The sequence below is a fragment of the Typopeltis vanoorti genome, chromosome 26 (genome assembly GCF_054136105.1).
Source record: "Typopeltis vanoorti isolate ZY-2024b chromosome 26, IOZ_Tvanoo_1.0, whole genome shotgun sequence".
NCBI lineage: Eukaryota > Metazoa > Arthropoda > Arachnida > Uropygi > Thelyphonidae > Typopeltis > Typopeltis vanoorti.
This window is the reverse complement of record NC_143574.1, coordinates 23,739,573-23,767,528: the sequence shown is the minus strand read 5'-3', so window position 1 is coordinate 23,767,528 and position 27,956 is coordinate 23,739,573. Positions and strand designations below refer to the sequence as shown.

Genomic DNA, 27,956 nt, shown 5'->3' with positions numbered 1-27,956 from the left:
ATTACAGAACCTTAATGTGAATACATCTGTGGGATTGGATGGTATACCAGCACGGGTCTTATGTGAAGTGGCTAAAGAATTATCAGTGCCCTTGACCATGTTGTTTAATCTGAGTCTCAGGTCTGGTTTAGTCCCGAAGGCGTGGAAAGAGGGGAAAATAGTTCCACTGCATAAAAGGAGGATCCAAGACTACCATTGCAAATTACTGACCAATCAGCATATCAGGAGTCGTTGTCAAGGTCTTCGAGGAAGTAGTCAAGGGAAAAATACAGGAATGGATTGATGAAAATGAGATACTGTATGGGGGACAGCATGGCTTTGTGAAGGGTAGATCATGCCTCGGTAACTTACTCAAATTTTATAACACCGTGACGGCTGAACTGGATAAGGGTGATAGGTTTACAGTGATGTACACCTGGACCTGGCTGGGGCCTTTGTAGGATACCACATGGAATTCTAATCCGTAAACTACAACATATGGGAATGGATAAAGGGTTGGTGAGATGGATGGGTGGGTGGTTCATGGAGAGATATCAGAGAGTAGTTTATTCAGGAGTAGAGTCCAAAAGACAGCCTGTGACTAGTGGTGTGTCGCAGGGTTCTGTTCTTGGACCACTGCTGTTTAATTTGTTCATTAACGATATGGGGAAGGATCTAAGAGGAATGGTTCATTTGTTCGATGATGTTGCAAAGTTGGGTAAGGCAATAGTGAATGCAGAAGATGTCAAAATCTTGCAGGGTGATTTGGATAGATTGGAGGTCTGGGCTAAGGAGTATGGATGTCGATTTAATATGACAAAATGTAAGGTTATGCATTTTGGGGTGAAAAGATTAGCAGCAGTATACCACATTGGTGGAGCTGTGTTCCAGGAGATTGATGAGGCCAGGGACTTGGGAGTGTTGGTGGATGGGGAGATGAAGTTTGGGGGGCACATTGCAAGAGTGGCTAAATCAGCTCATCAGATCACTTGGTTGCTGAAGAATACTTTGACGAGCAGAGATAAGCAAGTTATTGTTCCTCCGTACCAAGCCTTGATAAGCCCTTATCTCGACTACTGTGCCCAGATTTGGTCACCTGGGTTTCTTTGGTTGATAGGCAGAAAATTGGTTGATAGGCAGAAAAGAGGAGATATAATTTAGACATTCAAATTGCTGAAGGGTTTCTATAGGATTAATTCAGAGAATATTTTTGAGATCAGGACTGGTGGTGGGAGGACTAGGGGACATCTATGGAAGCTGGGCAAGAGTGTGGTTAGTAAGGGTGTTAGAGCTGGGTTCTTTACTTTTAGAGTGGTAAATGAGTGGAATAAGCTACCAGAGTCTGTTATGGGTGCTATGACAGTGAATGAGTTCAAGGTAAGGTATAATAGATACTGTGAGAATGTCAACTAGTTGTGTGTACATGATGTTTAGGGCCTCCCTCAATGAGTTTATGGACTCCTTGGAGTCACCCATAGTAGTAGTAATAATAATAATAATATATTTATATATATTATTATTATTATTACTACTACTGCCCCACACATGAGAGATCCCAAGACTTATGATATGACAGTGCCATGCACAAGTGGTTAAAAAAAGAAATGAATTTGTTAATGTGTTTCTTGATGACCCGAGGGTAGTAATCATTGGGGAAAACAGTATGGGGGAAAGACTTTCAAGGAGCATAGATGTATGGAATGAAGGAGGAGGATAAGAAATTAGTTTAAGTTTGGAGCTTGAACTGTATATGGATGTTGACTAGCAGCTGTGCGTGTTTGTACATGATTACAGGAAAGTGAAGGAATGGTAGTGGGAAGCTCACTGGAGCAGCACTCATGGAATTACCTATAGAAAAGACATAATACAGCAAGAGAATATCTGTGGGAAAGTGACTGGAGGGAGTGAAAGAAGGGTCATCAATTAAGTGAATTGCTCTTTTGAATACAATCAAGCACTCGTGAGGGAGGTCCTAGGTGCACAACCTCAAATATGGGGCCAATATTCTAAAGTCAGAAAGATTTCAACTTTGTAAAGTGCCAGAAGTTGAGCATGAGAGAAATACTGTTTAGAACAAAAAAAAAGAATACCAAGCGTTTTGGAGACAGAAGAGGCTATGGACCTGATGCACCTGTGCCAGGATAGGCTAGATATGAAAGTCAATCCAGGAAGAGAAAACTGATCCTGGTTGGTGAGCAGAATATTGTCAAAAGTGAGAGAGGGTGAAGCATGGTCAATCTTGTGGAAAATAAGATAGGATTGTATTTTGGTTGAATTAAAACTCACCTGATTATCCTCACCTCATTTGAGAACAGCAAGGAGATCAATATTTATGGCACTGGTTAAAGAAAACTCATCATCATCATCATCAAATTCCTGCCATGTACCCTCAAGGGGTGTACAGGATATGACAGTACTACATGAAAAAATTACATCATTACTAACTTCCTATCTACAATTTTCCTCCAAATCAGTCTGTTACTTGTCAAGACTCCAACATTATCAGATCTTATATTTCTATCGTCTAAGGCACTTTGTACCGTATCAATCCACCTATATCTTGGTCTTCCTCTGGGTCGTTTTCCTGCCAACCTGGCAGAGAACACTTGTTTTGCTAATCTTTCCTCTCCCATTCTATTTAAGTGACCATACCGTCTGAGATTAGCTCTGCTAACGCATTCCTGGATGCTGACAATGTCAAGTTCTTTCCTAATATCCTCAACTCTTGAAATGTAAATTACTAGAGCAGTACAAGGTTTGAAAATGACAAAGAGGAATGGAGAGAATATTGGTATCAGCAAAGCTGTGAAATAGGATTGGATGTCAGAGAAAAATCATTGATGTATAGGCAGAACAGTATAAGTGAAATCACAAAGCCCTGAGATACACTAGCATTAATTGAAAAATCTAATAAAACTATCCACCATGATTCACCAGAGAAGTTGGCACTCCATTTACAAAGGAAAGAAGAAATGCCCTGAGATGGTAGCTTGTCAAGAGGGCCACAGTGCCAGACTCAATCATATACCTCAAAAATAAAAAGCGTGGCCACTTGAGTTTCTTTGAACTTTTCTGTTATATCCAGAGTTTAGCTAGAAGATGTACTGTGGAATGAGAATGATGGAATCCATAAATAACAGGTTTAATGGTTCCAGTATTTCATGTGTCATGGATACATCATCAGAGATACAGTATGAGCATTGTAATGATGTGATGCACACAAACGGTGCAAAAATAAGTAGAAGATATTAGGCTAAGCCTCAAGTCAAAGAAGTTGAAGAAATTTAGATTAGTGTAAGGTCTGGAATATGTGAGTCGAAGATAAATTGAGGGAAAGCCATCTGTGGAGCTTGGTAGGTAAGATATGATTAGTGATATGATTGTGACATAAGTTGGTGAGGAGTTTATACCAAATTAATGCAGGAAAAAAATTTTCATATAATGGGGAAGGACCAAGAGACCATCCTTGGAAGCTTATAAAGAGAATACAGCAAGAAAGTGAGGAGCAAGTATATTGCTTAAGGGTATAATGGAGTGCTTTAGTGTGGTGGTACCAAAACAGTAAACAAGTTACAGGTGCAATATGATGATCATTGTTTAATAATGAGGATCTCCTGCAGTGGAGTCTTTTGGCCTCAACAGAGATCTTTTTATGTCAGTACCACTATGCAAAGTTGTAAACTTATTGTACATTAGTACCATGGGCAGGCTAAGGTTAGGTAATTTGAAAATTAGCTCAGCTCTAGAGAACATCCATAGAACTTATTCAAGTCATTTCAAGACCTCCAATAAGCAAGTAGTATCATGCTAGGCAATGAAAATCACCTAAAAAGATGAACTAGCATCCATGCCACAGCGGGATTGGTAGGAATCAAACCCATAGTGTGTTGGTTTAGAGCAGAGCTATTATCTACTATCAGCTATGCTAATCCTGTGATAATGATACAAGGGATCACTTCTTCTGCCTTCCACTAACATACACAAACATTTCTGTGAGGGGGGGGGGTCCGAAAAGTAAGGTAACATTTTTTTTTCTCGAGGATGTTTAATAATAGGCAGTTGAAATTATATACCAAGAGATAAGTGAACATGCACTACTTCTCCACAAAGTCTCCAAAATCATTGATGCGCTTGTCCCAATGATAGATCAGTTTATCAATAGCAGTACTGAAAACGTCTGTGCCCATACCCAGTAACCAACATCACACTGCCTGATGAACTTCCTCATCCATACTGAAATGTCTTCCAGAAAGGTGTTTCTTGAGGGGGGACCAAACAAATGGAAGTCTGAAGGCACTAAGTCTGGGCTGTAGGGGGATATGGCAGAGTTTTCCAATGATTACAGTGCAACAGCATAACCACTACAAGTGGTGGGTGGAGTAGTGTTGTTGTGCACCGAAGTCATGCCTTGTCAGGAGTCTTGGTCATTTGCATTGAATGTTAGCTTTCAGTATGTCCAATGTTGCACGGTAAAACTGTGCATTGATCGTTACTCCCTTTGGCAATAAATTCACCAACAGAACACCTTGGCAATCCCAGAACACTGTGACCATAACTTTTCGGACAATGAGAAGAGTTTTGAATTATTTTCCACATAGGAGATTGTGGATGTTTCCAGGTCATGGAGTCTTGTTTGCTCTCCAGGGTAAAGTGATGAACCCAAGTTTCATCTCCTGTGACAAGGCAAGAAAGAAAATCCTTGTTGCCTTTTGTTGCTGTATTGCAAAAATTCTCTAGACAGATCCCCATGTATGTTGCCTTGTGCTCCTCTGACAATTTTCAGGGCACGGAGCAGGAACACACCTTTCGAAAGTCAAGGACATCATGAATAATTTCATAAATAGTAGACACTCAAATTCACCACTTGTGCAATTTCGTGCAGTTTCACTCTTGGGACTTCAAGAATGATGCCTTTAATGCTCAAAATGTTGCCTTCTGTCTTGCTCGATGAAGGCCTGCCCACCCAATGTCAATCTTCAATGTCACCATGGCCCGCTTTAAATTCATTGCACCAAAAACACACCTGCTTCTTTAACATCACCTTTTCTCCATATACAGCAACCAGTTCACAGTGAATGTCATTTGATGTAGCCTCTTTTGTTTGCAAAAAAATGAATAACTTCACAAACATCTGTTTTGGACCACACTTGCATGGTAGCTGCCATCTTGCAACTGGAATTAGCTGTGAGGCAACAGTAGCACTACACTGCATGGAAGTCTTTTTGAATGTTAACAACAGTTAATAACCATATTGTTAATTATATAACTTTCATGTTTTGTTTTGTTTTTTCCTTCAATATTTCTAGAGCAAATTAACAGAGCTTCAGAACCTTGTAATTAAGTTGTTGGAGGACAGGAAACAGTTCCAACATGAAGAAAGGATAACTTTTGATGATAATCCCAAAACCATAGAATTGATATCTATAAAGGATTCACATCAGCCAGAAGGTTGTATTTTTGTTACCTTAATACATAAAAATCAAAGTATTATTTTTCAAATTTGCATTTTCTTCTTGCTTTTGTATAATTTTAGCAGTATGAGCAGTCATTCAAATTCTAATTTTAAAATACTTGCACTTTAAAGAAAATATGTAACAAAACATAAGAATATGCAAAGATTTAAAGAAGAGTTACTTTTTTACTTATGTAACAGCAGAACTGTTTTAAATCAACATTGCATATACTTACTTATTACTTGCTTTTTCACACATTTGGTTATACAGTCAGTACTTGACTTACAGCAGGGTTACATTCCAATGATTCCATTGTAAATTGAAGGGCTTATAAGACAAATCACTATATGAACCATAAGGATATGTTCATAGTTAACATGTCTGAATTCTAAAATGTAGGTTTGTTTTTTTTTTATACTTTTTAAGGTAATTTTCTTCTGTCAGGAAGAAGATCTAACAATAGCAAATACCTGGTTTAAACTTCCACCCAGAAGACTGTACACTTGGAAATCGCCTCAAGATAACCAACATAACATTGTCAGAAATCAAATTGATTATATACTGATAAATAAAAGATTCCACAGTAGTATAAAGAGTGCAAAGACTTATCCTGGAGCAGATATCTCATCAGACCACAATCCCATAGTTGCAGAAGTACGTCTTAGATTAAAATCAGCTAAAAAATCACAAAAGAAGAAAAAGAAAATTGATGTAGAAAAACTGAAAGACCCGAACATAAATAAAAGTGCCAAGACACAGCTTAACCTGCGATTACAACAGATTAACATAGAAGAAAATAAAAGTGTGGAATCTCTTTGGAATAGCTTAAAAAATGCCATCGTAACAACAAGTATTGAAGAAGTAGGTTATGTGAATAATATAAAACAACAGGAATGGATGACAGATGAGATTCTTTCTCTTATTGATACAAGAAGAATGTACAAAAACGAAGACCTTGCCAGGTCTTTGTTTTTGTACATTCTTCTTGTATCAAGAAAAAAATAAAGAAGCCAAGGAAAATTGGATGAAAAATTTATGTACTGAAATTGAACTGCTTCAGAAGAAACATGATAATTTCAATCTGTATAAGAAAATCAACGAAATTTCTGGAAAACTGAGGAAAAAGCAAATAGTGTCTCTAAGAGATGAAAATGGAAAAATAGTTCTAGAAGAAGAGAATAAAGCACAGATTTGGATAAAATATGTAACAGAACTTTTCAATGATACTAGACAGAAGCCTATAAATATAAAAGATAACATTCAAGGACCAGCAATCATGAAATGCGAAATAGAGAATGCTATACGAACAAGTAAAACAGGAAAAGCCAGTGGACCAGATGGTGTGCAAACAGAATTTTTAAAATTAATAGAACCAGATAACATCAAACTTCTTGAAAAACTATTTAATAAAATATATGAAAGTGATGAATTTCCATCAGATTGGCTTAGATCTACATTTATCACTGTCCCAAAGAAACCCAAAGCGAATTCCTGTGGTGACTTCCGACTTATTAGTCTAATGAGCCAAACGTTAAAAATATTTTTGAAAGTAATTCAGAATCGTATTTATAGAAAAAGTGAAGAAACTCTAAGTGAAACACAATTCGGCTTTCAGAATGGTTTTGGTACTAGAGAGGCCCTTTTCTGTACCCAAATATTGATACAAAAATGCATAGAAAAACAGAAATCTGTCTTTATGTGTTTCATAGATTTTGAAAAAGCATTCGACAAAGTCAGACACTAACTTAATAGAAGTCCTTCAACAAATAAGGCTAGACGAACAAGACATAAGACTAATAACAAATCTGTATTGGAATCAGTCAGCTACCATTCAATTAGACAACATTACCACCAGTGATATTAACATCAAAAGAGGAGTGAGACAAGGATGTGTGCTCTCACCACTCCTGTTCAACATATATGCAGAGGTAATCTTTAAAAAAGCATTGTAAGAATGTTCAGAGGGAATCACAATAAATGGAAAAATTGTTAACAACCTTCGATATGCAGATGACACCGTGCTAATTGCAGATAATATTATGGATCTCCAAAAACTCATTGACAGAGTATACATAGAAAGCCAAAGAATGGGAATAAATATAAACATCAACAAGACAAAATACATGATCATCAGCAAACATCCAGCCTCGTCAATGAAACTGACACTCAATGGGAAAAATATTGATCAAGTGTCAAGATATAAATATCTTGGTCGCTAGCTTAATGAACGGTGGGATCCAGAAATAGATATAAAGACAAGGATTGAAGTTGCACGGCAGTCCTTCATGAAAATGAGAACACTATTCTGCAATAAAGACCTAAACATGGAAGTCAGATGCTGAATGCTGAAATGCTACGTGTGGTCTATTCTGCTCTATGGAGTTGAAACATGGACATTGAAGGCGACAACCATCAAGAAAATCGAAGCCTTTGAGATGTGGCTATACAGAAGAATGCTAAAGATATCATGGACAGAAAAAATTACCAATGAAGATGTCTTAAAATCCATTGGCAAAGCTAAACATCTTGTACAAATAATCAAGAAACGAAAAACATCATATCTTGGCCACATCATGAGAAACAAATACCAACTTCTACAAACTATTTTGGTAGGAAGAATTGGTGGCAAAAGAACTAGAGGAAGAAAAAGAATATCATGGTTTGACAACATCAAGACGTGGACAGGAAAGAGCAGTGCACAACTGCTCAGATTAGCACAAGAGCGCAGTTTGTTCGCCAAGATGGTCGCTGACCTTCGATAGAAGATAGCACAATAAGAAGAAGAAGGTAATTTTACTCTTACTTTGCATATAGTCAAATATTACAAATTAGAACTAATAAATAATGAAACACAAGTTCAGAGTGTTGCTATGCACTTACCAATAAAATAATCATATAGGAACACATGAAGCAAGAGTAATTCTTCAAAATTTCAACTTTGTTAATTGGATGATTCAAATGCAGAAATTGCAACAAATCATTCTGAGGATGATTCACCAGATGCCTACATGTAGAAGATCTAGGCATGTCTTTAGAGGGGGGGGGGATGTGACAGCAGGAATGGGCTTCTTTAAAAATGTGTACATACATTGCATCCAACTTAGTCTTTACTTTGCCTTTTCTTTTATACATAAATGCTGTATAGCAAGTACCTATAGCTTGCATCTTACTATCTACTTTGGTAAATCTCTCCATGTGGAGGGAGTCCATTTTCTTAAGCAAGGGTCTGTCAATTTTTTTTCATTTTTATTGTTAATGTTTTGGGGCTTGGCTTCATTTTATGTTCTGCTTTTTTTCTCTTCTTATTATGTTAAACATCCAGCTAAAGAGATGTTCTGGGGTTTATATATTTGGTTTAATCCTTTATCCAAGTGTAAGCAAACAAAGTGTGTGCCTGAAGTATTTTCAGGACTGGGGCAACTCGTGGCAAAGGTGGTATAACTTCACATCACTTGCCTTTAGTATCCCATAACATAAAGCACATATCCTTATGAGTATGTATAAATGCTATGTATTATGGGAAGGGTCACTACCCAGACCAGTTTCAACCTTTATTGAGGTGTCTCATCAGTGGAAGCCAGACCCAGAGGTGGTGATACTAAGGCAGAAGTAATGCAGAAGTCATATTTCCATATGTGCCACGAGTTGCTCCAGTCCTGAAAATACTTCAGTCACAAACTTTGTTTGCTTACACTTGGATAAAGGATTAAACCAAATATATAATTGGTAGCATAGCCAAGTGAAAAAACTTCCATGTTCTGGGGTTGTTTTACACATGACGATACAGGATCACATGTGCCTGTTGACGTTATAATGAAAGGTGGCATACATAAAAATAGTGGAGAAAAAAGTGGTCCCATAGATCCAGAAAGACAAATAACTTATTGTTAGATCCTGAATGGACAAGTAAATTCTTTATTCAGGATTTAACATAATAAACTACTACTAATTAAGGAGATATCTGCACATCAGCTAATAATTATGAAGTGTTGTTTTATGTTTTGTAATAATGTGTAGTCCATGTTTGCCATATAGTGAGAGTTATTGTTAGGTTATTTGTAATTCCCAAGTAAGCTGTCTAGTACATTGCAAAATTCTGAGAAAAATTATAAGTAGTAATCCGGAATTATCACGTATAATCTGTACGAGTCGAGCATAGTGATGGAGGCTATACCTACGCCGAAAAAAAAAATGACGTCAGAGCGGCTACCCAGAATAATGTAACCTGACAGGTTAGGGAGAGTGTAGGATCACCCAAAGGGCATGAACGATGGGGTTCGTGGGTGAAACCCACATCGAATAGGGCGAATAAAAGACGAAGCACACCATTTTACGGGGCTTTTTGACCTTTTGATCTTTGGGTGCCGGATTCGAGTTTTAGGGGGAGTTTGTCGGAGGATTCATGAGAGAGCGGTGGGCCGACCACAGTAATGCCAGACGGCAGATTCTTTTCTTAAGAATGCTTGAAGATTTTCAAGCAGCTCCGCTTGATCGCGATACCGCGGCCTATGTGGAATTGAGCCTTAGCAGAATGTCCCATTGGAGAAAGTTTCCTGCAGAGCGGTAGATAGCATGCAACAGTCGGAAACGATTAGAAGAAAAAGCGTAATACATCGCCAGGCGCAAAGATGGCCGAAGAATATGCAGTAAGGTAATCCAGACCTACATGAGATGGCGGCATGAAATCTGAAAAGATCCGGTAATGTAATAGTTTTCGTTCTATGTTAAAATTTGTTTAGAAGAACAAGAAATTTGTGTGCATTGTAACTAAAGGACACTTAAAGGACACTAGTAGAGAACTTTTAGTGAGAATTTGACTGAATTAATTAGACCCTTGTGGAACAAAGAAGAGTTGTTAATAGGCAGTAATTTGTGAATGGCTAGGCTTGCTTAAACGAAATTTAGAATTAAGATAATTATTGATAGAGTATTAATGAAAGTGTTCAATGCATGTTCTGTGAATAACTTGTGAAAGGAATTATATAGTAGTAGTATTATGCTTAAACCTAATCTTATCCTTTCATAATTGAAGGATCGAACTTGCTCTGATTCATTGTGATTTAGTATAACCCTTAACTTAGAGTGAATTTTGATCCATTGAGTATTTTAACTTACATAGCTGTAAATGTTTTATGTTTTTCCAATAAACATGTTTTGTACCTTATACCTGAGTTTATGCCTGATTACGAATTCAAACCACCACTTATGAAATTGAATCTTTTTGGCGGGAAGGAATTTAGATATAATTGCTTAAGTGAGATTCGGTCTACGACTGCTAACTGAATCTGCACAGCGCTAGCGTGAGATAAAATAACTGTGTGTATCCCTTTAGAATTTAGAAATATTTCCCTGAACAAGAGTCTCTTCTGTTATAGGATATTGGCTGGCGCAGCAAAATATAAATTTTGCCAATATTCGAAGAGGAGATAGATCTGAATTAATATCTTAAGGGCACGACAGTAGATTAGAAGGAGAGTTATTATAGAGGTAGAATTACGATAGAACAAGACATAATATAGAGAAAGCAGCGACATAACAATAGAGCAGCCAGTAGGATTTTGATTGTATAAGGTTTTAAGTAAGCAAAAAGATAGATTCAAGAAACAGTAAATTAATGTATAATAAGATTAGAATTACAATTTAACAATAGATATTACAATTTAACATTATCTTCCAACAGGATCTTGCTCCATGCCACACGTTAAAAAGGTAAAGTTTTAAAGAGTTTCTCAAAAATCACAACATCCAATTTCTTTAGTGGTCAGGTAACTCTCCTGACATTAACCCAATATAAAAATTTGGGGGCCATAGTGAAAAAGAGACTTAGAAAATTAAATTGTGATACAAAGGATAACTTAATACAATCCATTATAAAAGTATGGTTTTGAGATGCAGAAATAAGAAAAATGCACCTACATAGGTAGAGTACAAGTCTAAGCGAATTAATGAATGTGAATGTATTAGAAACAGAGGAACACATATAAATTATTGGGTAAAGTTGGAGTTTAATTTTTGTACTTATTTTCTTGAGAAATTAAAATTTTTCTTTAAAATGCGAGTGTTCAGATTAATTTCTTTGCTACTGTATGTTACTGCTGCCTTCAAGGCAGCAGTAACACCTTGGCCCATGAATTACAATAGAGAGAGAGAGATAGTATTCAGTGTATAAGCAAGATCTATTGATCATCAATGGTGGAATCCATACTGGCAATTGTTTATTAGTTGAGAGATTTCCAGCTTGTACTGTACAAGTTGATTGTTAGTCACTGCCAGTGGAATACGAGCATATCAAAAGAAACACAAAACACTAATCTGTAGCATAGAGCTGAACAATTTGAGGAATACAGTCAGGACAAGTATATTTGTATTCGTAATGAAACAGAATTCTTAGAATTCTTATCTATTTCTGGAGAAGTCAGGCATTGAATGTTTGTGAGTTTAGAATGGTAGCAGGACATTTATCAAGATCACTGCAGGAATCCAGCTAGGCAGTAATACAATAGAATCATCAGAATGCAAAGGCAGTAGAAGCAGGGGTAGGAAAAAGTTACAGACAAAATAGCTTTAGCAAGGAAGAAGAAATCAACTGTCTTACTAGCCATTCAGGCATGCTAGTAAGTTTCGTTCATTCCGTTCTTTGAAAATCATTTTATGAATAATGGATATATTCATAATTTATTTACAACTGTTTGGCTATTGTTATTATTATGTGCTATGCTTGCTGCTTTTCTTGAACAACCCTGGCACACTTCTTTGAAAAACCAAAGCTTAGATAAATCCAAAACCAAAATCTTATAATGCAAAATAACACAAAGTCAAAACTTGTGTGAATGCTTTCCACTGGAGAACAGTCAACACAAAGTGGTGATCTGAATTGCCTAAATAATGCATAACATCATCAGTACGCTGGGATAGTCATTGATGAAGAAGAGGTCAAAAGTATTTGAAAAATGATTATAATTCTTTTATATTCATGTATCTAAACAGTTGAGATCACTATTTAAGTTTGGAAATGGAAGCCAATCATGAACATTTGAAATATCCAAGGAAGATGAAGATCTAATAGAAAAGTTGAGAAAATCAAGATTTCTCCTCCAGTACCTTAACTACAACTCCTGATATGCTGATCATTCTGTAATTTGCTACATCAGTCGTGGGTCCTTCTTTATGCAATGGAACTATAGTTCAACCACAGATGAGAGAACTCTTGACACTTTTACACATGGCAGAAGGCAAATCCATTCCAATAATAAGATAATCAATCCGTTTCATGAGATGAGTTTTCTTTTATGAACATTCTAGTTTTTGTTCATTTTGATTGTATAACAGTTGGAACATTTCATGTATAAAGCACGTGACATTCATACATCCCTTATTCTTTTCTGCTCTTCAACATGAATTGACTCTTCTTGGCACACTGCCAGCTACAGTTCTCTCAACTGTGGCCAGACTATATTTTTCACTATCTTGGGACTAAACCAGAGCTGAGACTTAGACTAAACAATGAGGTCAAAGGTACTGCCAGTTTCCTAGATCTTCTCATAAAAATTAGGCTGGTATACCCTCTAATTGCATAGCTGTATTCACATGAAGGTTTTGTAATATGCTGTGCACCTCCAGTTTATTTACTTCAGCTTCCATATAAGTCATTGCCTCTTGTTACTGCGATGTCTCCACTTGCATGATGATATTCTTGCAAAGTATTCACTTAGTAGAATTACTATTTCACCTGATTCAGTTACCTACCATCAGCATTCATTAAAATCATTCTGCTATAAACATTCTTCCTTTTACTTGCAACATACCCAAAGAACTCTTTGGGATTATCTTTGGCCTGTACTGTTAATTTCTTTTCATACTCTGCTTTTGCCTTTCTTATCACATTGGTTAACCTTCTGGCTGTGCTTTGTACTGCTCGTGGCCTGCTGGTCACCTTTCTCCTTGAATTCCCTCTATAAATTTTTATTTATTTATTTTTTTTTTGTAGCTCCAGCTTAATGGTATTCATCCATTTAACTCCCACTTGATTTATTTTCCTGACTCTGGGTATGCTGTCTGCTATTACTTCCCTCATACACTCCTTTACCACTTCCCATGTACTATCAACACTCAGCTCTTGAAGTTTCACATGCCAGCTAATGCAAGCAATCCCCTAAGTTTGTCATACTTACCAATCCTGTAATTCCATATATCCCACCCTCTTAATTTAAAATTCCACGCATTTAGCCACCTCCCAGGTCAAGACCATATGTTTACTCTCACCACTTGCTGTCTGCTATTACTTCCCTCATACACTCCTTTACCACTTCCCATGTACTATCAACACTCAGCTCTTGAAGTTTCACATGCCAGCTAATGCAAGCAATCCCCTAAGTTTGTCATACTTACCAATCCTGTAATTCCATATATCCCACCCTCTTAATTTAAAATTCCACGCATTTAGCCACCTCCCAGGTCAAGACCATATGTTTACTCTCACCACTTGGTTTCTATGTGGTCATATTGGTTATTGGTTATAGACAAATTCTCCGATGCTGTTCTAGCACTCTCATACCTGTAGTTCATTCCATCACATGCTGCTGCCTCGGTAATTATTCCTTAGTAACTGTATAAATTTCATTTCCTTCCTCCCTTGTATACTTTTGTCTTCTCCTTCCAATCTATGTTCCCATAGTCGAAATTAACAGTACAGTCCTGCATAATAATCATCCATCTCCACTCATTGAGCTTATTTATTGATGTACACTATCCCCATCATTCTTTACATCCCCTGATCTATAGAAGCATCCAACTGTATATTTTGTATCAAATGGCCTCAAATGTGCTGTTTTCCCTGGCCTACAGTTGAACTTCTACTCTCTGTTTGCAGTTCATTGGCTATCATCAATAATATTTCTTCCCTCATTCTTTTATATCCTCCCCGAATACACTGTACCCATCACATTCTATCCCACTAAGTATATCATCTTCTGTCAGCCATGTCTCACTAATACCAATAACTTTTGTCCAGGATAAACTAATCAATGCCAAAAACTCCTTGTTCTGAATGCTCCTGGCAGATGTAGATAAAGTGCAAAATCCCACGAGGCCCACCACTTTCTTGATGCTTTATACTAACTATCCCATTCCAATTTGTTACCTGTGGAACTAAATTAGGCATTTTTACACTCAACTGCCTCACTGTCATCTCTGTACCCACTCAATAGCTCTCCCACCCCCTTAAAGCTCTGGTTTCCCTGATTTTGCACATCCACTTTCACTTCATTCAGCAACACTTTTTTTCCAGACTCTGAATATTAAATCTATTCAGATCCAAACCATCCTTTTTTTTACAAGTCCTTTTTTTACAAATCCATCAAACTCACTCCCACACATCCACAAATTCCACATCATTCCTCCTGCATAACCTACTCATCAATTCATTTGCTATTATGGTTTCTACTTCTCAGCTCATTTCTATCATACCGCAACAACAAATTTACTATCTTAACTCTCTCATTCTTTTCCTTTTCTACTTTCAGTGACTATTTCATGTCCTCTCACTTACCATACTTTTCTTTCAAAGCACTTGTTCAAAACGAACTCTTTCACTTTACCCTTTTGCACTTTGTCTCGCTAACATTAATTTTTATAAAAAAAAGTTTCAGCAAGATTAATAATCTCATTGATTAATCTTTTAATCAAGCAAATTATTAAAGTCTTGGTTAGATAATCACTTGATATCATGAAAGTGTACTACATGCAGGCAATATTACTATTTCTGTCAGGTACATTCTTTTGTAATAAATGGTGGTACAACTTGAAACTGAAATTCGTATTTCATCATAGTTAAGATTATAAAACTCCTTTTAAAATTGTATGAGAGATTACAAGCAAAACAAATGAATTGAAATATGATCACCATTTTAGATGGTGATCATGCTCAAGGAGTGTGCTGTTGTGCATTTTTTGTGGGCAAAAGGACTTTTGCAAAGGACATTCATAAAGAGTTGAATCGTGTTTATCATGAAAAGTATTTGTCAAATGCAGCAATTTGCAACTGGGTTGAGAAATTTTTTCATGAAAGTTATGACATCAGCAAGAAAGTCTATGCTTTCCTGCTGAATGCAAATAATATATGCTAAATTATTTGCTCATTTAGTATGTGGTGATATCTCAATATGATACAGCTATAAGTAGCATTAAACAGATATAATAATTGCATTTTGTTATTAAATGTTGTATGTTGTTTATATATATATATATATTTTTTTTTAAAGATGTTCCTGAAATTCCCAGTTCAGCTAATCATACAGAAATCAAAGAGTGTATTTCTGCTTCTGATGAACATTCATTATCTACTGACCAGAATACTGCCCAAAAGATAATGGAACTTCTGACAGAAATTGGCACTTCAAATCTCATAGAAAAATCTATTCCAGATAACTTCCATCCCTGTCCTTTGTGTTCTGGTAGATTATTAACTGTTTGATCAAAATGAAGGTTTCTTTTTCTTTAAGGAGTGGCGGTGAATCCTATGCAAATCAAGGGAATGTAGACCTGCTGGTTGCTCTTCCATCAGTCTGTTCAGACCATAAACACTAGAGGGATTATTCCAGTCATGAATAAAAGCCTAATGCCTTTTCCTGTGATATTTTCTTCTATGGACTCTTCTTAGGCACAAGGGTATATACACTATTGCAACATGGGCATGATACCTGGTTGAGTAGTAGTAGTAGCAGCCAGTTACTTTTCAAAGAAATGTTATTGTTTGGTGAAGAGAAAACACTGGAAATGTTAAATATATATATATAGTTTTTTTAATGTTTTTAAAGGTATAAAGCTAAATTTGAAAGTTTTCACTGTTTACCACGTTGTATAGCTACATTTTGAAACAAAAAAATAATTCCTGTAAACATTCATTAAATTGTATAATAGTTTGTTTTTTTTATGTGCTTTTTCAGCTGCTGTTAATAAATTTAATTTGAAATGTCACTTTCTATATATCTTAATGTGCAATTATATATTTTTTTAATTACTTTATTCGTGAGCTTGCAGCTCTTAAGATATTTTATCATTACACAACATATAGGTGCTGGAAGAAGGAATTATTTTGCAAAGACATAGTGAATTATATTAGCATCAGATTTGCAAAAGCTGTATAAATAGGACTTTGCATAAGAGAATGCAGGAGTAATATGTATTTATGTATATAATAGAAAAGGGAAATTATATGAATTTAGTATTCTAAGAGCAGTAGTCATTTTTAACAAAAGATTTTTCAATTGAAAGTTGTTCTTCAGACTATATTAGAAATGATGATATATAGTTTGGTGTAAAAGTTAATATTTTGTGAAACTAATTTAAGATTAATAAATGAACTTTTCATATTTTTGAGGTCTTGATATATGCAGTCTCTCTCTCTCAAAATTCTTTACATAGATTTCATTTTTAATTAAAAGAACACTCCAGAATTATAAATTATGCTTTTCTTAAACAAATGTTAGTATGAATTCAGATTTATGGAAAAGTACTGGTATAACAAGTACTTATGATGTTACAGCATACTCATTACCGATGCATATTAATTTAATAGCAAGCTATGGGGTACTCATCTTCACTGAATTATTTTCCATGTAGATTGTCTGTAAAAAAAATTAATATTAATATTAACAATGTTTTGTAGAGATTAGAGATAATGATTATAAATATTTAAAAGAAATAAAATTCTTAATGGGAAGTGGGGGGCCAAATATATGGTTTAATAAAAAAAAAGGGGGCATGGCACTCCATCCCATATGAATAAGCTGCACAATTATTTGGTTTTACAGTCTCAGGACCTGCTTATATTTTGGGATTGTCATTTGGTGTACGTTCTTTTATTATGTAAATGAATATGTTTGCAAGATGCTTTGCAGCAGGAACAATCCCAGTTTCTGGGAGAAAATAGCCTTGCCATAACCTGTAAGATTAATTTAGACCAACCTGGAAAAAAAAGCCAAACTGCTTAATAGAATCTCTTTTTTAGGTAAAGTGAAGCATGGCCTAACCAATACAAATGAGATGTTACACGGAGTGCATGTTTCTATATTCAGAATCTGCAACATTAGAAACTATACTTTTTTTTAATTCCCATAATCCTTAGCAAGTCATTTCTCTCCCTTCCTCCCCCACATCTTCTCTATTGATTACTTCTGATCATGGATGGGAAAGTGAAAAAAAAATAATGATTTGAGTTTCAATTCAAGTTCAAGGATTTTAGAAATATTGATTTCAGTTTTGTTTTCTAGTTCAAGTTTTTATTATTATTATTTGAGGTTGTACTTTATTGGTTTTCCAAGTTTTTATAATTTGTTTTTTTATTTATGTATGTATTTGATATCTATCTATTACCAGTTGTTTTTCCACTCTCATCTGAAATAAAACTACTGTGCTACTAAATGTTTATTAAAGTTCAACCAGACATAACTCTTGTCTAAAATAGATATAACTTTAGGTTTCTTTACTTTGTTTCAGTAAACTCTTGCATTATTTCACCAACAGGTCAGAATTAACCTCATGGCATACTGGTTAAGGTGGCAAACTTTGGACAATGAGGTGTCTGGTTCAGAACCCGAACAAGTGCACTGTTGTGGCAGCACTGATATTGCCTATTTGCAAAGTAATCAGCTGAAGACTTTGATAAGGATGAGCCTTGAATTTGGTAATGGAAGTTTTTATAGGGCTAATCAGACCTAAAACAAACTTTTCCTTTACCAACTTCTGAAATAAACTGTGTCAGTTTTCTTCAGTGGTCAACCTTGAATGACCATGATGATCTCACTTCAAATATGCAGCACCATAAGCTTTATTCAAATATATACAAAAAAAAATCAACCACAGATTTTTTTTTTTTCCTTTTCTCCCCTGGAGACATAAATTATCAACTTCTTAGTTCATTAATAATTTTCCTCTCATTTTCAGAAGGTGTATATTAATGGTGTGTAATTATATTTTCTTTAATTGCATGAGAAATTTATGTATATAAATAAATAGTTAAATTTCTCAAATTAATGTTTAATAAAAAAAATATTAATGTTTTGTAGAGATTAGGGATAGTGATTATTAAAATTTAAAAGAAATAAAATTATTAAATATAAAACCATATATTTATTAAACAAATATTGCCCTGCCCGATTTTAGTGATTTTATTGCTAAATGGACCTCTTCTGCTGTGAGACTAGTCATTGCCCCGATCTGTACCTCTTGGATGTCCACAACTGCTGGGCCACCCTGGTTAAGAAGGCTCTCAAAGTAATCCCTCCATCTGTTAAAAGTGCACCATCAAAGGCCTTAATTGCCCATTGCTGTGCACGATTTCCTCCCTCGAAGGCAGTGGATGGTCTACCAGAATACTTTGTTTGTATTTGCATAGGATGAGTCTAATCTTTATCCAAAGGATTCCCAAGCCTTCTGCTTTGCTGTCTTTACTGCCTCAGCATACCGCAAACGCATCTCATTATTATATATATATATATATATATATATATATATATATATATATATAAATTAAAAGTTGAGCAAACATCTAAAATATTGTCTGGTTTTAGGTAATGAATTATCTGTGGATTTAAAATCATTGTAAACAAATAAAACACTTTTCTACATTCTTTTGTGTGATAAGAACAACATACACAATCAATTCAATAGATGCTATGGTCTTTTCTGCTGCTTTCATTTTTCCTTGCATTTCAGCAGCCCTAAATAAACTCTCTAAATCATCTTTGTCTGAACTTGTCTTTTTGTCCCAAAAAGAAACTGAATTTTTCGAAAATAGTGGTGCCACCTGTTGTATCTTTTTGTTGTCGAAAGTGGCAACCTTTATTAGTGTTGTGGCAACTGTTTATGACATTTGTTTCATTAGTTGCCAAGAGTGACTGTGTTTTGACGAATGGTCGGTCGTCACGATATTCATGCCGTATGCAACGAATTCTCACTATCAATCACTTCAAAACTTCAAGATAAACTCTCCATTGCCTGTTTGGCCAGGTGGAACGAATTCTTTGTGGACAATGCCCTTGGCATTGTAGAAACAAATCAGCATTGTCTTTACTTTTTTTTTACTTCTCCAAGCGACTTTTTTTCGGACGCCCCTCTTCTGGTGGTCAGCACTCTGGTACTTTGTTTCGGGCTCATACTCAAAACACCACGTTTCATCACCAGTAACGATTGTTTCAGGGAAGTTTGAGTCCTTACGAGCAGTTTTAATGAGGTCATTGCAGTGTTCAATTCGGTACTTTTTTGGTTGTTGGTCAACTTGTGGGGAACAAATTGCGAATTCAATTTACGAAGGCCCAAACTCTCGGTCAAAATGTTGTGCACAATTGATTTTGGAATCCCCAATTCATCTTCAATCAATCTCGCAGACAATTTCGGGTTTTCTTTGATAAAATCATGCACTTTTTGGATGTTAACTTCGCTCAGTCCAGTTTTTGGATTGCCCAGCTTTTCATCATCAATCGTCTCATGATCACTTTGAAATTGCTTAAACCACTCATAAACTTGAGTATAGGATAAGCATTCATCACCGTATATTTTTTGAAGCATTTCGGTAAACCTTTTACTAAGTTTAACACAAAACTCGATCGTAGCTCTCTGTTTGAAACTCATTTTTCGACCATTCGTTAAAACACACTGTCACTAATATTCCATTAAATCTCTAACATGAACACCGTCACTCTTGGCACTATAACTGCTTCTAATGAAACAAATGTCATAAACAGTTGACACAACACTAATGAAGGTTACCGCTTTCAACAACAAAAAGATACAATAGGTGGCAGAACTAGTTTCTATTTTCGAAAAGTTCGGTTTCTTTTTGGACAGGGTGTAGGTGTGAATTTCAGTTGCTGTGCAAGTCCATTATGTCTACTTAGTTTTCATGCTTGCAATTAGCATCAGCTGCATGTATCTTTTTTGTGAAGTGGTGTCAGATGATCAATAGCATCTTCTTTTTGCTTTTTCGATAACAAAACGTTTAATCTATAATCTAAATACAATGATGATGATGCCAGAAATTCTTTATTTTCCTAAAGCTCTTTCTTCTAATATAGCATCTAAAATGATGCAAGCCAAGATACTGATTTCATATTTTTCTTCTGAAATGCAACTGCATTTTGAAGTAACTTAGTGTTCAATGTTCCACTTGCAACTGTGCAGCCTTTTCAGCTGGTTCTGAATTTATTTTCATTTATTAATATTGTTTCTTTGATGTCTCAGGGACAAATGAAATATAAGATTGATTGAACTTTTTTATGCGATTTTAATTATGTGATGTATTTATTTCTATTAAATCTTATGACATCTAAATTTATTCAAACATCAATATATACATGTAATAAATAAAGGTGAACCAAGTTTTATTGTTATGTACCTACTGGTAAATGTCAGATGATTCCTGAGTTGCATCGTCAAAAAGAATTTTCCTTATGTATTGCCAAAACTGTTTTCTTGGCCCTTTTTCTTCCACTGTGTCGCTTAGTTGACTGGTGAGAGTTGATGTCTAAGCTATTGTTCCACCCACCTTATATCCCATAATGTGAAGCGTGCATGCACACCCCCCTTTTGGCTACTTGTATTTGGGAAATACATGACTTCTGCATTAATTTAACCTTAGTATCTCTTCTTGGTCTTGCTCCCACTGATGAGACATCAATAAAGGTGGAAACCTGTATGGGTAATGGCCTTTTCCATAATCCAATGCATTGTACACATTTGAAAGGGTGTGTGTGCTTTGCATTATGAGATACAAAGACAATTAATGCAAATTCATTAGCCTCTGTATACAAGTAGCCTAGTAGTGAATGTATTTTATGTGCAAACTTCGTTTGCTTATGCTTGGATAAAGGCTAAAACAAGAATATGATTTCTTGGCAAGTTTCAAACACCTAGATATTGCAAGTTTTTTCCCACTTGGTTATAAGTTAAACTTTGTATCAACAAAGCAATATTATTGTAAGAATTAAAAGAACAATAGGAAATTTTGAACTGATCATAACTGCAATGTTAACCACTATCATGACTATGGGACTGAAAACATTTTCAAGTATTCACAAACTCATTTTCCAAACTTTGGGAATAGAAAGCAAGGATAGAAATCATTGTGACTGAGATTCACTTGATGCATTTTACTGAGGAGGAGATAAAACATCAGTTTTTTTTTTTTCCCAGTTTAGATTATAGGCTTTTTCAACGTAGTTTGTTTGATATTTCTTGCTAGACAAGTGTTTCACGGAACTGATGTTGTGAGCTCTTGTTAATAGAATTTTGAATATTCTGTATTTTTTAGAAAGGTTGAAGTGCAGATGGTTGATGTACTAGCATCTAGAGAACATGGGTTTTTCATACACATACAGAAATAGAGAAGGAAGCATCATTTTCATTTTAGATACGAGCGCACAAAAAAAAATAATAATAAATAAAAAAAAATAGTACTCTTGTCATATTAGCTTTTTTTAAAGTAAACTTAATACATGAAGATGAAAAGTTGGTTTGAAGAAATATTGTAGAATTTGAACAGTGTGTTTTTACCAAATGATAAAAATATCAACATAAGAGCAGTGCTTGTACTCATTCTGAAGATCCCTAGTTATATGGCACAGTATGTCTTTAGCTTTTGACTATTGTCTGATGTAATGATATAGTTTAAAATTTATTAAGCTGACTCTTGTGGACTCCCCTCTTGTAACTAAGAGTCTCAGTTTCATAAGAAATTATTTTTGTAATCCTTTGATACGTAACTATCGTAATCTTGCTTTTGTGTTGCTTCTCAAGAAATGGTGTTTTTTATTTCATAAACATTTTTAATTTAGACAGTTTTGGAACTAAAACACCTTTGATAATTTTAGCTAGCATCACATCAGGACCAACAGACTTCTAGAAATCATTACAAAATTGTCACATATACAATGTGACTTAAATGCACTGGTGTCCAAAACCTAAGGATGAACACTATTTCTAAAGATTACAACTGCAAATTCAGACAAAATAGCTTGTGGCAATTTGTGTAATTGACGATTTTGAGTATAAAGCAATTACACATGCAAAAGTCATGATAGCACTCAACAGGATAAAAGGCAAAAGGATGCACTAAGTTTGAAGGAAGCTCTTTTCGTGAAGGAATGAAGTTGCAAACTTGGATGTCTTGTAATGTCTCCAAGACATCATATAGATGATTTCAAAGGCTGCAGAATTACTAATATTGCAAGAGTTTGGAATCTTGCATAGCATTGCGTCCAGGCTCTGGGAAGCATTTCAAACTAATGAAATGTGTTTCAGATGTTTGCTAATAGGTTGCCCTCACTCTACCACAGAGCATGAAGACAGATTTTTGGTTATAACATTAAAACATAATTGATGCACCATTGCAAGTCAGCTCTATTTAAGCACAAGTACGCAGATATATAAATATAAACAAACTGTGGCAAGATGTCTCTGACAAGTAGGCCTATATGCTGAAGGTCCGTAGTCTGGATCCCTTTATCCACTCGTTGTAGGGCATTATTTCAGTGGTGTATCCATAAAAATTGGACAAGATCCCAATGGAGTAACGTAGTCTTTACAGTCATTTTAAAATTTTATGGAATTTACAACCGTGTTAAAAAAACTTTTTTTATTATCCTGACTTTTCGATCTTCACATCAAAATCATCATCTGGAGCATACATAAATATACAGGACAAGCTGAGTTACATCGTTAGCTGTAAGCTAGAGAAACAATGATTTGATCACGTTATTCTACTGGCATGACCTCTGGTGGAAAAAAAATAAAATAAAATAAAAAATAAATTTTTACATCAAGCTAAATTCTATTTTTACAATGACAGGAATAAACATTCTTTTAGATGGTTTTCTTTCAGAAACAATTGGTGTCCTATTTTTAGTATTACAATTCTTATTTTTGATTTACAATACTGGATTTTCTACAGTCCTGTTTATAGTTGTTCTTGGTGAGGAAGGTCGAATATATACCCTCCATATGTTTGGGATTTTTAAACCATCATTGTTGTTCAGATTGGGGTGGTTGCTGATAATCTCACTGGCTTCCTTGAATTTCCGTTCATACCATGTTCTAGTGTGATGTAGACAGCTGGTGGTTTTCCAGTCAATTCTGTGTAAGGTATTCAGGGCATGATCAGAAAGGCCAGCTTCACCATAATTATTATATTTAACGTGTCGTTTGTTCTTTTTGTCTAATAGGAATAGTGCGTCCTGTTTCTCCTACATATGGTATGTTGCAAGTACAATAAATCCGGTATACTCCAGGTTGAGCTAGTGGAGGGAGTGGGTCTTTGGATGAGTTGAGTAAGCTTTTTAATTTTGCAGGAGGTTTATAGGTGGCTTTGAGGTTGTACTTTTGTAGTACTCTGTTTATTTTGTCTGATATTCCTTTAATGTAGGGAATGGTTATGGTTTTACTGTAGTCTGGTTTGTCTTTGTTTTTTATTGTGGTTTTGTAGAGAATTTTGTTTATAGTGTTTTGGCTGTATCCATTTTTTTGTAAGTTATTACTGATAATTTTAAATTCGTCTTTCAGTGCCTGTTCACTGGAACAAATCGCCTGAGCTCTGTTTTTTAGTGTGTTGATGACACCTAGTTTTTGTGTTGGGTGGTGGTAGGAGTTTGTGTGTATATATTGTCCTGTATGTGTCGGTTTTTGGTAAACAGTGAAGGAAAGATGCCCGAGGGAAGACGTGTGACCAGTGTATCTAGAAACGGAAGTGTGTTGTGTTTTTCAATTTCAATTGTGAACTGTATGCGTTTGTGTTGTTTATTTAGGTGGCTAAGGAATGTGTCTAATGTCTGGCGGCCATGGGACCAGATCGCGAAAACATCGTCAATGTATCTAAGCCAGACTTTGGGTTTTAGAGGGGAGGAATCTAGGGCAAGTTGCTCAAAATATTCCATGTAAAAGTTAGCAATGGGGGGGGGGGGGAGATAACGGCGAGCCCATGACTGTGCCTTCTTTTTGTAAGTAGAAGGCGTTTTGCCATACAAAATAACCCGACCATAATACGTGCACAAAAAGCGTCGTGATATCTGGAGGGAATTTGTTCTGTAGGAGGTGTCATTGATTGGGACATTCGTAAAGAGAGCAGAGATGTCAAAACTGACTAATAAATCATCTTTTTCTAATGTAATGTCTTTGATGATGTTTATGAAGTGTTGTGTGTTTTTGATATAGGAAGAGGGAATGACCTACCAACTCCTCGAGTGTTGCCACTGATTTTTTGGCTAAGTGATACGTCGGGCTATCAATTCCTTCAACGATAGGTCTTAGCGGGGTGTTTTCTGTGTGAATTTTTGGTAGCCCGTAAATTCTAGGGGAGCGTGCGTAATGAGGGAACAGTTTTTTTTACTGTATCTTCGGGCCATGTGGTAATTGATTTAAGTAGTTTCTCTGTTTTGTTTCTCTTTTTGTTCTGTTAGTTGGGTTGTAGTTAACTAATTTGTATGTGTTATTGTCAGAGACCAGCAGATTCATTTTTTCTATATAAGTGGTACGGTTTAAAATGACAGTGGCATTTCCTTTATCGGCTCTGGTTATTACTATGTTCGGATTTGTTTTAAGTGATTTTATCGCTGTTAATTCATGTTTAGTTATGTTGCTTGTTATTGTTTAAAATGTTCGCAGTTTCTATACGTATTTTGTCTGCTATGTTATTAGGTATGAATCTTAGGCCTCTTTCCATATTACAAATAACTTCAAGTTTGTCAATCGTTTTCAGTGCTATAGCAAAATTTAAACCTTTGTTAAATATAGAGATTTCGTCTTTGTTTAGAGCGTGGTTAGATAATAAATAAATGTTATTGATACCTGTGGGTGATTGGTGGCTCCTCCTGTTGTTTCTTGCCCTAAAAGAAAGGAGTAATCTTTACAGATTAGTCATTTTAGTCTTTTCACCAATTCTAGACAACACTTGATCTGGCAAGAAATTGGTACTGCTTACCATCACAAGAATGTTCTTGAAAGGGATAGATACAGCAGTGCTGGGGGTCACGGTATGGGGAGGCATTATGCTTGATAGATGCAGTAAGTTACAAGTGCTGGAAAAAGGGACTCTGATTGGTGAATGATATTGCAACGAAGTTCGTCAACATAATGTTTGATTGTTCCGTAGAGTTGTAAGTGAAGAATTCCTTTTGGGATGAAAATGTCACACCACATGGTATGAGTAGTGGAGATACTACTGGAGACCAAGGATATTAATTGAACTGAGTTGCCAGCACACTCCCCAGATCTCAATCCATAGAATCTATTTGGGACACAATAGGGAGACATTGCTACTCGAAATTCCCCTCCAGAAAACAAACAAGGCCTTATCCTGCTCTGAAGGAGTGGGCCAGTTTGCCTCAAGAACTGAATCACATAGTGCTAAGCATGACACAACATTGTGAGAGCTGTATCACAGTTCAAGATGGACCATATTCTTCTTCTGTAGCTTGTCCCACTTAAATAGGGTTACTGTTTGTAGTGAGTCTCCTCCACATCCTCCTGTCGTGGGCTGTAATCACATCCAAGTTCTTCATCCTCAAGTCCTGTTCCCCACCTATCTGAATGACCTTTCTTCCCACATACTCGTTCTCCCTCCTCATCACATGACCAACCCATTACAACCTTGCCTCCTAAGTTCATAACTTTCGCTATTCCATAGTCATTTCTCAGACGATCCTTTCTGGTCACACTGCACATCCGCCTAAGCATTCTCATCTCTGCTGCCTCCATCCTGCTGATGTTATTTTTCCTCAAGGCCACAGTTTCCATAGCATACGTCATAACTGGTCTCACTTCTTTCCTGTTGATTTTGGCTTTTAGATTGATTGGCACCCTCATCGCATAGCACTCCAGCCATCTCTCTCTCTCTCCAGTTCCTGCATCCCGCTTCTCAGCCTCTCCATCGTTGAACCTAAGTATCTAAAGTCGCTGACCTTCCTGACCATCCACTTTGCAACACTCATACTTCTCAGTCTCATACTGCTCTCTCCCAGTACTTTCCAGTTTAGCTACTACTACTACTTCTCTTGATTCTGCACACAGCATGATGTCATCTGCATACAACATAGTCCAAGGTGCATCTTCTCTCACCTCCTCCACAATATTAAACAGGAAAGGACTTAATGCTGACCCTTGATGCAAGGCAACTGTCACTTGAAAACTCTCTCTCTCCCAGGCAGGTCCAAACTCGTCTTCATATTTCTCTGGTACCTTCTTCTCACTCAGACGTCGTGCTTTGGCATTCTATCATATGCTTTCACCAGATCAATAAATACCAGATGTAGCTCCTGTTTGCTTCTCTCAAAACTTCTCCATCATATGCCGTAACCCAAAGATAGCATCTGTCATTGATCGACCAAGCATGAAGCCAAATTGCTCCTTTGCAATCTCCACCTCCTTCCTCAGTCTTCCATCAAGAACTATTTCTAGGATTTTCATTGTGTGGGACATCAATTTTATTCCTCTGTAATTCTTACAGTCTTGTGCATCCCCTTTACCCTTGTGGATAGGGACAAGAGTACTTTCCCTCCATTCCTCGGGTATATTTTCTGTTGACATACTTTTATTAACAGGTCCCACAGCAGGTCAATCCCCCTCTTCCCCCAGTGCCTTCCATGCACCCGCTGGGATCCTGTCCCAGTGGATGCATGCCTGCCCACCAATTTTTCCATTCTTCATCCTCTTTATGGCCTCCTTCACTTCTATTGTACTAATGTTCTGCACCATCCCCTCATAAGGCTGCCCATCTTCTCTGTGAGTCCTCGCATTTTCTTCATTCAAAAGCCCTTTGAAGTATATTCTCCAGCTGTTTCTTATATCCGCATCCCTTCTAAATACCCTTCTTCCAGAATATTATATCTGCATCACATGTAAGATGTCCTTTGATGCCTTATTTCTACATTTTGCCAAGCCGACCATATTCTGCACTGAACTCTCTCTCTCCACATAGTATGCACTGTACATTAATTCCTTAACTAAGTCCTTAGGAAATTTGGAACTTTTGCCAGAAACGTGTATTGCAATTTAATTTGCACAAAATTGATAACACTTTTTTTGTGTAATATTATTAGAATGCTTTGGCTGTAGTCATGAAAATGTTTTCATATATAGGTTAAAATGTAGTTTATCCTTAGCTTTTGGACATTAGTGTACTTGCTAAACATAAGGTTCTATACATGAAGCTGACAATATGAGAGTACAATTGACTCTCACTATAACAAATGCTATAAGAAATTACCAAAAAATCCTGACCAAATAAACAATGATCCACATGAACCAGTACTTTGAAGGAAATTCACTTTAGAACTACTCACTAACTATTCCTGTTGGAGACAACTTCCATTATCCTTAAGTTGAATATTTTTCTAGGCTTGAATGATGAAGGCTTCAGAAAATTCTTTAAAAAGAAGTAAATTTCAAGCAGCTGCAGTATAGTAGTGTCTATGGCATAGGCATCTACAATTCCTTGCTTTCTTTGTTGGTCAAATTGGAAATAATACGTGTTTCTCTTCT

General features: G+C 36.0%; 1 protein-coding gene across 2 annotated transcripts in view; it reads left to right on the top strand.

Annotated features, from left to right (window-relative positions):
* The window catches only part of LOC150092414 (golgin subfamily A member 2-like), a 380,033-nt gene extending 363,219 nt beyond the window's left edge, over positions 1 to 16,814 (top strand). For both annotated transcript variants that reach the window (XM_090415174.1, XM_090415173.1), the window contains exons 22-23: positions 5,286 to 5,427; positions 15,692 to 16,814. In XM_090415174.1, the coding sequence (XP_090271300.1) occupies positions 5,286 to 5,427; positions 15,692 to 15,903 (354 nt within the window). In that variant the 3' untranslated portion in view covers positions 15,904 to 16,814. The remainder of the gene's footprint in view (positions 1 to 5,285; positions 5,428 to 15,691) is intronic.
* Positions 16,815 to 27,956: the final 11,142 nt, after the last annotated feature.